The 13,709-nt window shown below is 39.1% G+C and overlaps 1 protein-coding gene across 3 annotated transcripts in view; it reads left to right on the top strand.

Moving 5' to 3' along the window:
- The window catches only part of PRDM5 (PR/SET domain 5), a 58,296-nt gene extending 57,691 nt beyond the window's left edge, over window positions 1–605 (top strand). For all 3 annotated transcript variants that reach the window (XM_059843706.1, XM_059843704.1, XM_059843703.1), the window contains one exon: window positions 3–605. In XM_059843706.1, the coding sequence (XP_059699689.1) occupies window positions 3–167 (165 nt within the window). In that variant the 3' untranslated portion in view covers window positions 168–605. The remainder of the gene's footprint in view (window positions 1–2) is intronic.
- The last annotated feature ends 13,104 nt before the right edge of the window (window positions 606–13,709 follow it).

The following is a 13,709-nucleotide window of genomic DNA, read 5'->3' as shown; positions in this document are numbered from 1 at the left end:
AGGTTTGTGACCTGTCCTTCAGCCTGAAGAAGATGCTGATCCGACACAAGCTGACTCACAACCCCAACCGCCCCATGGCAGAGTGCCAGCTCTGCCACAAGAAGTTTACAAGGAATGACTACCTCAAAGTGCACATGGAAAATGTCCATGGAGAAACTGACAGCTAAATACAGCCTCAGTGTGAAGGGTGGATCCAAAGTGGTGCATTTCTATCTGTACAAACTCCAGACTTCCCACCTGGCCAGTAAGCGCAGTCAGGAGAAACGACTGTAATGCCTTCACATGTTATTTTTCCCAGTTTTGTTGTAAATATGTGAGTAGGGAAAAAAAACAAAACAAAACAGAACACATTCTGATGTAAAAAAGCTTGAAAATAAAAAAAAAAATTAAGATACAAGAACTTTGGAAAAAATTTATCCTCATTTAAACAAAGAAACTTTAAGCACACTTTTCTTTGTTAATGACATCCTTAGAAACTTAGATATTGGTAGCAGTGCCTGGAAATCCTGGACACTTGCCACCAAACTCTTGGCTGTCTGCAACTGTATTTCTGTATCTAACCTACAAGGCTCCATTAAAATTATTTAATTTGAAACCACACAGAATTTGTCATTCTAATTGACTGCTGATTGTATCCAGGCTTGCTTTATTCATATCATAATTCTGCATTTTGTTGTAACACAGTTTTGTCTCATTTTATTTGCAGCTTTCTCATTACTATATGAAACTCATTAACTTGAATTGATTCTTGAGATGCCAAAATGTGTGGGTAGAGAACTGTGGAAATCTGTCAGCATTCAGTATTCCTGTATGAGATTGAGGAGGATTTATTTCATCTGGTTACACGAAACAAGACTGAAGCGAAAATTTTGAGCAATTTAGTTTCAAGTACTATATTCATACTCATCACTGTGGCTGGCAAGGCAAGTGGAAAGACATCTGAACAGGGTGGCTTGAGCAGCTAGAATTGTTGAGTTTACATGTGTTTGCTTTGCTGGTGAATAGCTGGTTCCCACAGTGTTTCTTCCTGCTGAATCAGATGCCCTGGATTTCTTCATATCACTTAAATACCTTTTTCTTTTTTTTTTTTCCTTAGTACTGTTCATGAGCACTGGGAAAAATACTGCTTTAAAACCAAGTAACATTCAAATTCTTCATGTTATCAGAGTGAGTTGTTTGCTGCAGAAGAGTCTTAAAAAGAGTTCCCACAGGCCCTCTTGTACAGCCAGATAACCAATAAATTCTTATCTACAAGGACAGTAAAGCTGTAACTTCAGAGGGTGATTGAATGTGGAATTCCTGAGTTATCAGCAGTTAATATTAAGGCTCTGACATTAGCAAACTGTTCAGATTCATTTTGGGCCTGTCATTGTTTTGCAAAATGAACTATACATGTGTATAGAGTTCCTGCAGATTTTGGAGAAGTGTAATTATAAATAATTCTTTCATTTGTGGCCACCTTCTATGTGTAAAAGCATCTTAAGCCTTCGTGCCCTATTTGCTTCCTGAGAGGCAAGAGAAACTTGGAGACTTTGCCAGTTCCCTTCCACAAATCATTTTTTCATGTAAATTAAATATATTCTAAGTGTCAAAGACAAATGTAGTTGAAATAAGCATTACCAAGTTGAGTAAAGAATATTTCCTCGTTTGTAGAGAATTTGTTACAATTTATCAAAACAGTTTATTTCTAGAACCAGAAAACTATAATTTACTGGTAGCTGCTATAAAAAAGAATATAATTTTAAGTGTTAGATAGCAAAAGCAACCAGTATCATATACTGAGTTGTGTGATAATTTTTTAGCTGTATGTTCCTTAGTGTCTCCAAGGAGAATTAGATTGGTCACTTTTTTGACATGTGTGGGGTTACTTTTTTGTTGTTGTTTGCCTTTTTGATATCAGTGAAAAGAAAAAAAAAAAAAACAACCAAAAGTGAAGGTTTCCTAAGGAATTCTTGAGGGACAAGTCTGTTAAAATACAAAGAAGAAAATCCTTTAGGGGGAAAAAAAGAGGATTATTTAACATATTTACATGTTTTGCATAGGATTTTTGCTAGAAATCTGTACTGCAAAGTTGCTCCATGTTTAGGGTTTACCTGCTTTTAAGAAGAATATCTAGTTGTGGAAGTCATGAAGTAGAGAGGAGAATGTCCTGTTCCTTAAATATTATTTCTAGGTAAGCTCCAATGTATAAGGATTAATCTTGCTGTATTACCAGCAACAGCAGTTAAGCAGCTGAAGCTTTGATCTTGTTAATGGTGTCAACAGCACAAGGGATTGACAGGACGAATGAGGGATTTCAAACCTTCCTGGCAAACACAGGAGCAGGTGCAGGAGGTTGAAGCCCAGCTCCAGGTGAGCATCTTTTCTATCTTGTCCTCCAGGATCTTTCCCTTTGGGCTAAAATGGCTGCAGACCTGAGCTGCTAGAGAGCCAGCACCTGGCTTGGCAGCTCCAGGTCTTGCCACAGCAAGGGCTGCCCTGTTCTTTTTATGGGGATCTGAATTTTCCCAGTCAGAGGTAATATGTTTCCCATTACTGGATTCATGAACTGTGTAATTGATTTTATATGCAAGGCAGACTTACCAGTATGCTGCATATTTTTATTTGTTTGTAGCTTTCTTAAAGAAAAAAAAAAAGGACCAAATCAAAACAAAGAGAAAGGGAAAAAAAAAGCAAACCAGCAAACCCTTCTTCTTTGAGAAAAAATTTCCCTTGGCAGTGTCCCCCTTGATATTACCTGGAAAAAATAAAGAATGTTTCCTTCACTTGATTTTGAGAAGTGATAAAGTGAAGCCTGTTGCTCTAAAGGGAATTGTAAGTTTAGTGTTGTGTTGGTATGTTTGTGCATTAATCATCATTTGTTAAAATACTGACTTTTCCTTAGGGAGTGGTGCCTTGCAGAATAATATGAAAATATAGAGATAGTCTTGTAAGAGTGTGTAGTCACTGCAATTTTAGATGGTTGTCACTTTTTTTCCCCATGTTCTGTAATTTTGTGCAGATACTGTTCCATTTGTTCTCCTAATTTTTCAGTTACCGTTGGCCCCTCTTGGAGAGGGCTCCATTTCTGATGTTGGGAACAGCAGCACTCTCACTAGTTCCTTTTGCTTTTCATTCTGATCAGCTGTGTGGCCTCAAGGTGATACAAATCATTAGGATGATAAATATCTTTTCTCATGTTAGATTTCTGGTCTGTCTGTATGACTCTGAAGGATTTCATGCATTCTTTAATCTAAACTATCAAGTCCTAAGTAGAAATCAGATAAAGGAGGGGATAGTGCAAGTTAACCTCTGCTGGGCATTTTGTGTTGCTTTAGGTTGCAGCCTTTAGTGCTCAAAGTGCCTTATTTGTGTCAATAAGTGCCAGTGCTTTTATTCTTCCGAGACACCCGACTCTGTGTTTATTTTAATTTTTCAGTTTAAAAGGTAGCATAACAGTCCCTCTAAAGCACCACTTTGAGCAGAGGAGCGCAGTGTGCTGCTGTCAGGGTGGTCAGGATACAGTAAAATGTTTTCAGTTCAGTTAGTTACTGCACTGAAGTATTGGGATTTTCTTCACAGTGAGATTTGAAATCTGCTTAATTGGGTTTTTTAGGCAAGTATGAGCTCAGAAGTTGTGTTCTTCATCATGAATTCTGGCAGCTGTATGTTCTGTGGTACATCAAGAAGAAGGGAGAAATTTAAGTCACAGCTGAAGAGTTGTCACAAATAAAATTTTCTTGACCTGGAAAATTATCAATTGCACATTTCAATCTGGGATAGCCAGTCTTTTATTGAATAGCATTGCCTATTTAGTCCCTCTTATCTCCTGTCCCCTTCTCTTTGTAAGCTGTTCCTGACTCTGTGCAATGCTGTGGGCAGGGGCAGTGAATTGTCAGAGAGCTCAGTGTTTGCCAAGTGTTTGCTGCTCGCTCTCCCTGAGCCCTGTTTGTTATGCTCAAGTAGCAGCAGTGTCATGGAGTTTGCTAACATCAGCTGCCTCTCACGTTACAGCAGCAGAGGGCTCAGAGCTGGCCATGATGTCCAAGCTGTCATCACCCTCCAGTGATGAGGGAAATGAGGGGGAAACACCTGCCTGTGTCACAAGTGCAGGAGAGACTTGATGGTCCATTTGTCTCCATGGACTCCAGCTGAGGTAGGCAGGAAAATATTCCTGGATCTCCATCACTGCGCTGTACCTGGGCCTGGTACATCAGAAAAATAAATCTAGGTAGTGAGATGGAAGAAGAAAATACAAAGCCACTTAATGTTTGACTCCTGGTGTTTCTGTGTAAAACCACAAGGTCTTTCCAACAACTATCCCAAGGAAACTTGGATTTAAGAATTATTGTTCAATTTAAGAAAGAGAAAAATAGTAAGAGTTGCCACCTAGGTTTTTGAAATGGTGTGATCCCACAAGACTTTCACCAAAAGTGTTATATAGGTCAGATATATAAAAGGCTAGAATGGGAAGGTGAGATCACAGTTTCATAGGGCTCTGGAAGTCTGACTGTGTGTGTGCTCCTGGAAATTAGTAGAGTCTAACTAAATTTTGGCATTTGACTCCATTGTCTTGGTTTTCCCTTGCAGGATGTCCTGATAAGCAGGAACTTGGTTCTGTAAAATTATAACCAGACAATGTCCCAGTTAAAATTTGATACTTTGCTCAAATAAATTTAGAGCAACAATGAGACAAAATTGTAACCTCTTATTATTAAGTTATATTTTTGTATATAAATTTCCCGGAAGACATCTTGAGTCACATCACAAACAGATATGATCCGCTGTACTTCAAAAATCATTGGTCATGTGTTCATAGCCTTTATCTTTCAAATCTCTGAAGCAATGGAAGTGTCTCAGCATGTTTGTACAGCAGCAGCATCAGGTAGATGTAGCACATAGTGAACTGGGAATAACTGGTTGTCAATTTTCTATTTCCATTTGTTGCATGGTGAAGCAGCATGTTCTTGGCTGAACAGTAATTGAAGAGAGGTTGTTTTCATTTCAGTTTTTCTCTGAGAAGGGCATTCAGCAAAAAGGAACCAATAATAAAAGTTGGTTTGGGTTTGTGGATTCAGGGGTTTTTTTCGTTATCCTTCTACAGGGAAAAGACTATAAGCCCTTAAATCCACAAGTTCATTTCCAGTTACCAGCTGTTCAAACAAAACTGGGAGGAAGTGCTACAACAGGTAAGGTTGCTGCTGGAGGAGAAACCTCCACTGCAGCATTATCCAGGTTTGGTACTAAATGTTGTGGTCATTTACTACTAATGTTGTGATCATTCTCTATGTCATGCCTCAGACTTTAAAATATTCTTTAACAAACTTGATCTGCCAAATACAAGGTAGATCATAAATCCACTTAGCAGGACAAGAAGCACCAAAGTCGTTTCACAAAATGACATCTTGTTCTAAATGTTTTAAAGCATTTGAGTCTTTTTGTCTGCTGTGTTCTGACTGTTTAACATAGGTCAGTTATACTGTGATAAAACTTGGAGGGTTTGGTCACTGTGTTACCTTCTGCATCTGTGTGCAATTTGTTCAGTTTCATAGTAGGTAAAGGGGAAATTAGATCTGCTGAGATGAGATGAAATAAAGCCCTTTGGGGCATGGAAGAAAAAAATTGTGATTACAGATCTCACTTTGTTTTCTTCCTTTATCACTTATAACAAAATTATTAAAAACTTAGAATAATAAAACTGGGTGCAAATAGCTATTTAATCAGATTCTGTCTAGAAAATGCAAGAGGAGGATGAATTATTAAATTAAGAGTACACTAATCTTTACAAGCTGCATGCTTTTTCTGTGTTTATGGGAATTTGCTGTTTCAACCTGGGCAGGTTGCTGCCTTCCCTTCTGGTATTGAGCACCGAGTTTAGCTTGTAACTCAATCTTGCCTGGTGACACTGACAGCTTATGCAGAGGGCATTTTCTACTGCTTGGCTTTTGCAAAGAAGAAGGTTGTATTACTGGGTTATTCTGGGCAGAGGGTGCCAAGGCCTGAACTTTCCTGTCCTTCCTTGTGAACAGCCTTGAGCCATGTAAAGACACCTTCTTAAAATCTCTTATATTTTGGTATATTTTTGTTTGCTAAATTCACTCTCTATGTCTGAGAGAAAATCCTGCAGTTTTGAGTAACCTGACCCAAAAGTTTTCCTCAGATGAGTGCAGTGGAAAGTTTCCTTTGCAGTGTGGGCAGTTGCTGGTAAGCCAAGCAGGTGATGTTATCCTTTTCTAAACCATTTCCTCAGCTATGTCCAAAATACTTGTGTGGGATGACAGGGTTGGGCTTAGCTCTTCAATATAGAAAAAGACTGAGATCATTTTTGTTGGAGCTACAGTTGAGGCCAGGTGTACTAAACCAAGCCTTCTGAAAATTCTTGTGCCCACAGCTTTACAGTGCAGCAGACGTGGCTGGAATCAGTGATTCTTCTCCTTGCTTTGATACTTTTCATTAGCCTAGCCATTATAGTAAGGGTTGAATGTGGCTGTAGAATTCAGATGAGAATTGGAGTAGAAAAATCTGTGAAATCAATTATTTGGTCTTTGTTTGCTTGTTTGTTTGTTTTCCTTGTTCTAAATATCAGTCTGTAGAAAGCCACCACAAAACTGGATGTGACTCAGCCAATCACTGTAGAGGTGGCAAATGGGGTTAAAATTTAGCTGTTCTCAGTCAGACAGATTGCTGATTGGTATGCTAGTTTAATGATTTCTTTTTAAACTTAAACAATTAATAGCCTATAAGAAGTGAAAGAAAAAAAAAAATGCTTTTCCCTGGTATAAATTAGTGCATTTGCTTTGTACCAGAATGGTACCTTCCTGCTGTATATTTCAGTGGCACTGAAATTATTATTATTAGGAATTATTTATCCCTTCAGCTGCAATTGTCTAATTCATCTTTTTTTGAATTGACAAGTCCTACAAAGAATCATTCTACTTAGATTTCAGGCTAACAGCTACCAGCCATGTGATTGCTCATTGTGGATGGTGGACAAAGTTAGATTTTCTGAGTTGTATTAAATGTTACAAGGCAAGATTTTTCCAGAAACAGAAAATTAGTAGACAGTTTGTAGCCCTTAGTTGTGATCATAAATTGCTACTCTTGAGCATAGTACTGATTGAGTGTCAGGTGAATAAATTTATTAAACCTAAGAAAGCCCAACCACATGTGTGTTCCCTAGCAGACTTATTTCATAATTGCTGGTAACTTCCCTTGTGAATATAAAAACCCAGTCAGTAGCTAATCCTGTAATTACAAATTTCCTGTGATTAGCTGTGTTGTTTCCTAAATTAGAATCTGGCAAGGTCTGTTCAGGATATGGGCTACTGTCATGTTGTCCATGTTAGCCACAGTTCACCTCTCTGTCAGTAGAGGATAAACATGTAAATGTTTTGCTTCAAAAGGTATTTTCAGAAATATAAAAACAAATCCTGAATGTGCTTACTCTGAAAGAATCTGGAGCTGCATATTTGCTGTGCACTCCAAGTGGCTGTGGCATTTGCATTTGCTTTTTCTGAAAGCAGATTCTGGCTGGATAAACTGCTTTCACCATCTCTTTTTCTGTTTGGTGTTCCTCATGCCATGTTTTGTGAAGCCCCAGACATAAAGAACAATATTTTCTAGAAACCGAGCAAAATAGGTCACAGATGAATCCTTGGGTCTGGGTTTCATTTGACTTACCTTAGGTGAATCCACAGCTGCTGTAGATTTTGGCAATACATCCTCTGAGAAAATGAAGAATGTTTTCTTGTTCTCATCTTGTACTTGCTTAACTTTGCTTTGGGAAGTTGATTTATGCTCATGTAGGAAGAAGAAATCACTACAGTAAATACATGTGCCAGAGTGTGGTTATGGAGTTCACTGTTTACAGTAGGCACAAGCAGTATATTAAACAATGTATTTGTGTATTATACATGTGTAGCATGGATGCACATACACAGATCCAACCATGTACACTGTAAGGGAAGAGTTGCTGTGAATGTGAATTAATTTTTAATAATGACTGAACAAGGCAAATTATGTGGTCATTATAATTATCTGTGGAGCCAAAGCTGGCTTCAGAACAAAAGAATTGCCTGAACCTGGTTAATAGGATTCATATTTTCAGCATATGGCAAGGTTATGTTTTTAAGTAAAGGCAATCAGGAGTCTAAATGCATTATTAATAAAACTCCCCCTATCAAATGGTCAAATTCTTCTTAAACCACAGAACCAAGACAAACCCAACCACACATATTTCAGAACACTAGGCTGGGTTTTGAGGCTTCTTTTGATCTGCTGTCTTTGTGTGTCTTCACTTTACCTCTGTGTCTGCCCTCTTGTGGATTTTAAATTCATTAAATACTATAGAGATAAATTGCCCAGGTTTTAAGCAACAGGTCTTTGTGATGATCTGATGATAGTTTGCATTATCTAGAATAGAAAAGGGTGTATGTGTTCTAGGATTCTTCTGTATTTCTTCTGAATGCATTATTTGACTAAAAGAATTGTTCTGCCTACTCTCTGGTTTGGGAACTTCTTTTCTTCTGTTTTTCAACCATATTTGTCAAGCATTTGTTGTCATTTCTCACCCCCTACTGTCACACAATTGCTCTTCAAATCTGTCTCAGGTGAACCATGAATGGAAAGATAATGACAAGGCATACAAAATACCACTGATATTGTCAAAGCTTTGGGAGCTTCTTCTAATGTCATAAGGTAGACAGGCAAGAGCCTTCTACGTTACACTTTTCCAATCCCACCTATAATTTCCATCTAAAATATTGCTGTGTTGGCAATAGTAGTAAATTGCTTTCAAGTTAGAGGCCAAGGATCACTCCTGTTCTGAATGCATCCAAGAGGATTAGTGTAGGTGAGCCTGCAAGGTAGAATATAATAAATAATGCAGAATGTTGTTAATGTTTTTAAGCCAATGCAGCTTTGAATTTTGCTACGGGAATAGAAGGAGGTGGTGTTTGATGTTCATGGTGGGCAACAGAGAAACTCCACTATGTAAAATCAATGACCTATCAGGCAGTATCATTGTGTCAACACAAAATATTTTAGAGAGCCTCTTAGATTATATCCTATGAAGGATAACAGCCAAAGGACAAGAAAGGAGAAATGTACACTATGGGGCCAAAGTCAGGAATTGAAAAGGGAGCTCTTGAGCAGAAATTGGAAATAGTTGCTGGTTTCTCACTGTCCAAGGTGCTGATGGCACCTGAGAGACAGAGACAAGCTTTGCACCACGAAGGTGGGGACCTGCCTTCTGGGACCAGTAAATCCCAGATCAAGGGCAGATCTCACAGGCAGGTTTTGTTCTGTTCTGCACGATGCATGGGATGAGGAGCTGTCAGAGCCTGTCCTACTGGTAGTGCTGATATTCTCATAGCCACCATGCAGTCATGGTTACAGCCATCACAGAAGCATGGCCAGCTGTATTTTGGCATGAATGTTCCCCTATATCAACATTGTTCCTCTGTGCTTACGTTGAATACTTTGTGTGATGTTCCAGAATGTTTTTTTCCATTTAGTTTTGAGAAAGTAGTAAAACTATTCAAAGTGTGTGAAAATTCATTTCTGGATGGTTATTGAGCTTCAATGTGCCATATGCTTGCTCACGTAGACCGGGTTTGTAATCTCTGTGATTTTGTTGTTTTCTCTGTGTTTACTTTGGTGTTGCAGAATTGCAGTAGAGGCTTTAGAGGTCACTTTGGTGAAGGTGGTGCTGTTACAAAGGGTGCAACAACAGATAGAAACTGAGAGAGATAAAGGCATTGAAGTAAATTTGTGCAATTTCTTTGGCAGAGATCACATAGGCCACAGCTCCTGAACCCAGGAAGATGCTGTTGTCATGCTGTGACACATATTTTAATAAAATTTCAAAGCACATCCATCTCTAACACATGAAAATGATCACATAAATGGTAAATGGTGTTTTGATAGTTAATTCTTTGTTATAGTTACAACCATAAGTGTGTCTGTGTTACCCAGTACTGTCCTGCTGTTCTGTGCTCTAGTATGTGTGTGGAATTATTTATTCCCTACCTAGCACATACATGTGTGTATGTGTTTGCTAAGACTTCAAGGAAATATTTAAATGCATGTTAGGCTTCTGTGAAAGTCCATAGAATGTACATGATTTTTAGAAAATAAGGCAGAGGCATTCAAATGCCTTGGTACAGAGGAAAGTTAGGATGTAAGAAGTTTAAGGCTGTTTTTGATGTCCTTGCTAAGTAACAACTTACTTTGTAAATATCTTGGGGGTTTTTGTAAAGCACTATTTATTCTGAATTAGTGATTTCTCCACATATTTTAATACTGACAATAAATTCCCTTCTTCTGCCAACATGACATTCTCATTTTGCTGAAGAAACATAGCCTGTTGCTGTTTTTTGCATCTCAGCTTTCAGTTCTACTAAATCTTTCAGTCACTTCTCTTTACATCTCTGTTTTCAGCACATTTAGGTAATCTGTAGGGTTTTAAGTTGTTTTAGCTTGGGTCCATTGTGAGACATTAATACAGCCTTGACAAGGTCCGTGGTGTGGAACGTTCTGGTCTCCAGCACCAGCAAGAACAGATGGGGGAGCAGAGCCGTGTCTGACGTAAGGCACGCAAAAATGCAGAGCTCGCCAATTAATCACTGCACGCTGCTGACAAATAAGTGACAGTAATTGATGCAGCCCTTTGAGAGACAATCTGGAACTACTGCAGCCTGGGAAAGCTCATTCATTTCTTTTCCTTTCCTGAGTTGGTGGTGAATAACTGCCCTTCCTTAATTGCTGCCCAGTGTTGCTTTATAGGGTGACAGTGTCAGTGACAAGCCAGGAAGTCAGAGTCTCGTTGGAGCATTATCTGGCTAAGTCTTGTCTGCGTTCTGCTTCTGCAACTATTGATGTTTTCTTTTCACTGTATTGGCTGCCAAAGGGCTTATGCACATACACCTCAAGTGCATTTCAGTACTTGGAGGTGTTCTGTTAGGTTTTCTGCTTGACAGTCTCACTGTCAAAATGTTTTCATTATTTATGTTACACTCTTAGGCTTTAGTGTCAAGGTTTCTAAGATGCCCAGTAGATTCCAGTAATAAAATCTCTGTGCTCTGACTAGATCTGATTTGCACTCTGTGCTTTGTTTTAGGTGAATTTATCTGACTTAGAGGAAAGCCAGAAAATCTTATGGCTGTAAGAAAATGTGTAACTGTTTTAACAGGCAGTGTGCCAGACCAAGGCAACATATATTCAAACCACTGTCTGCTGCTAAGGTCCTGCTTGCAGAGTATTCCTTTTCTTGACAGCAGGGCGGGAAGTCCAAGCTCAGTCCAGAACACCAGAACAAAGAGAGATTTTTGCTGAATTTTCTCTCCAGTAGGCAGTGGCTGCTTCCATCCCACTGAGCAAACTTTTCTTCCAGAACAATTGCCTGCTCGGTTATTATTGGAGTGAGGCCAAAATATTTCATTTTGGTGCAATAATATTGTTACAGCAAAAAGAGCTGCTGAGCAGAACCTGCTAGGACTGTCATATTTGTGGGTAGGGCCACCTCCCACCCAGTTGTGATTTAGATTTTCTGCCATTTCCTTGTAATTATCGGACTGGCTCAGATAGTTTCACATCCCTGTTACTCCTGAAGAAGTCCTCTGACTGTTTCCTTGTCTTTCTCACCTCTCCACTGCTGCAGAAGAACAGGTGTCCCCATCTGAGAAAAGGAGGAGATAGATTGCTCCCACCTCCTGGACTGGAGAACTAAAGTACAAGGCAGTTAATTGCTCTGTATGCCACTAATCCAAACATTGGCATCTCGCATGGAGTGAAGCAGAAACTTTGGGTCTCTGTGAGCCAAGCTGGTTATATCTGATTTGCCCAAACCTCTGTAGTGATTCAGTGTCAGAGCAGAATAGATAACTAAGTGTGGAAGTGAGGAGGAAAAGAGAGAAGAGCTGCTAATGGATCATATGTTTCCTTTCACTGGAATCCCTTGCAGTGGCTCTGGCAATTTAGATCTTCCTAGCCAAGAACTGCACTTCCTCTGTGGCCACAAATGACAGATTTTTTTCATACTTTCATTTAGCCATATTTGTTTTCTGAACACAAATCTGCCTCTTTTGAGGAGGCTGAATTGTTTCCTCACAGCATTCTTGTTGCAGTGGTGTTGCTGTAATAACTGGTGAGGGTGTGCTAGCAGCAGACTGCAAGAATGTTATTGTTCTCTAGCAGGAATAATTAAAATGTGGGCTTTGCAGGGTAGAGTGCATAAACTGAGGAGAGGATAGCTCAGAGTCTAGGTGTATGGCAAATGAGATGCAGAATGGGCTGTCATTCTGCATATCATATATAAGCTACTTTCATCAAAGTTGAGGTGTTTTTTCCATGTGAAATAGAGGAAAATGGAATTTTAGCCATTGCAAAAGTCCTGGCAAATGTCAAAAGTGTTTTCTTGGAATATTTTACCATTGTGTTCTCAATTCTACTCAAACTTTTATTTTAGTAGAATTCTTGGAGTACATTAGGTATGATATGAAGTCTGTTTTCCCTCTTAGCTTTTTTCCCCTCTTTGCCTTTTCCCTGCAGGTTATTGTTGCTGTTCCATGTCACCTTCTCAACCCTTCCTTTCCTGTTCATCTTTCTCTGTGTTTAGATCTTTGTCCAAGAAATCTGGAAAGATGCATCCATCTACTTGGAGAACAACAAATGTGCAAAGTGAGTGGTGTATTCCCTGCTGATTTCACAACGTGAACCAATATTTTTCCTGGTCTTTCTGCAGCCTTTCTCCATAGGCACCTGCCAGATCTTGATCCCTGCTCAAACTCTCACTGCAGTGGCTGTGCTATGGATTTCTAGGATAAAATGGGACCTAGTAAAATGCATCTCCAAGTGGTAGAGGCAGGAATGGGTTTTTTCTAACATGAGTAATTATGCAGAGTTCAAGATCCTTAGAAAAGCTGTGTTCTGGTATGTTTAACTCTGATGCAATGTAGCTGTTACTATCACCTGCAGTCAAATATACCTATTTTACTGAGCTGCTCAGTTAAGGGGTGTTTTAGTCACCTTTTTAAATATTTTAAGAATAGAATCTATTCTGAGCTGTCTGAATAGAGGGCAGCCAGCATTGTTAGGTTCATTCAGAAGAGCTCTTGAGACTAGCTGCTTGTGATTGTGTCCAAGCAGGAACTGAGAAGCTAAATACCAGGATACTTGGTTCCTTGCTACACTTGTAGTTATCCAATATTTCAGTATTTCTAAAAGAAGGAGCCAAATGAGACCCACAAGTGTTGGTGAGAGAAGGAGCATTGTGTTGAATGAGGAGGTGTCGTATCCCTCTGGAACTGCTTCCCTGCTGCCCACTTCACCCAGCCAAGAGGAGCCCACTGTGGGGCAATCTCTGTGGAAAATTTATTGAAGGTTAGCAAGGTTGTGGTTTCTTTGTAGCTCTTTTCTTAAAAAAGAAAAAAACAAAAGCATCTTAATTGCTTATTACTGATACTTTATTGATTCTGTCTTGTGCTGGATTTTCCCTAAAGCATCTCCAGTTTGCATTAATGGTGTTTGTCTGGGTGTTGGAGTCTGCATGTAAGGGGGGCATTGGGTGGATTTTTATACATCTTTTTCTGTTTGGTAAAGTTAGTACGTAAGTTGTAATAGAAAAATTGGTCTGAAAACCCTGTTTTCAGCTTGGAATAGTGTTTGGGTGTTACATGTGTTATCAGCATTTTCTTGCTAGTTTGTACCTAAAACTGTGATTTCACATAAAT

This window comes from Haemorhous mexicanus, chromosome 4 (assembly GCF_027477595.1).
Source record: "Haemorhous mexicanus isolate bHaeMex1 chromosome 4, bHaeMex1.pri, whole genome shotgun sequence".
Taxonomy (NCBI): Eukaryota; Metazoa; Chordata; class Aves; order Passeriformes; family Fringillidae; genus Haemorhous; species Haemorhous mexicanus.
This window is presented reverse-complemented; position numbering and strand designations above follow the sequence as displayed.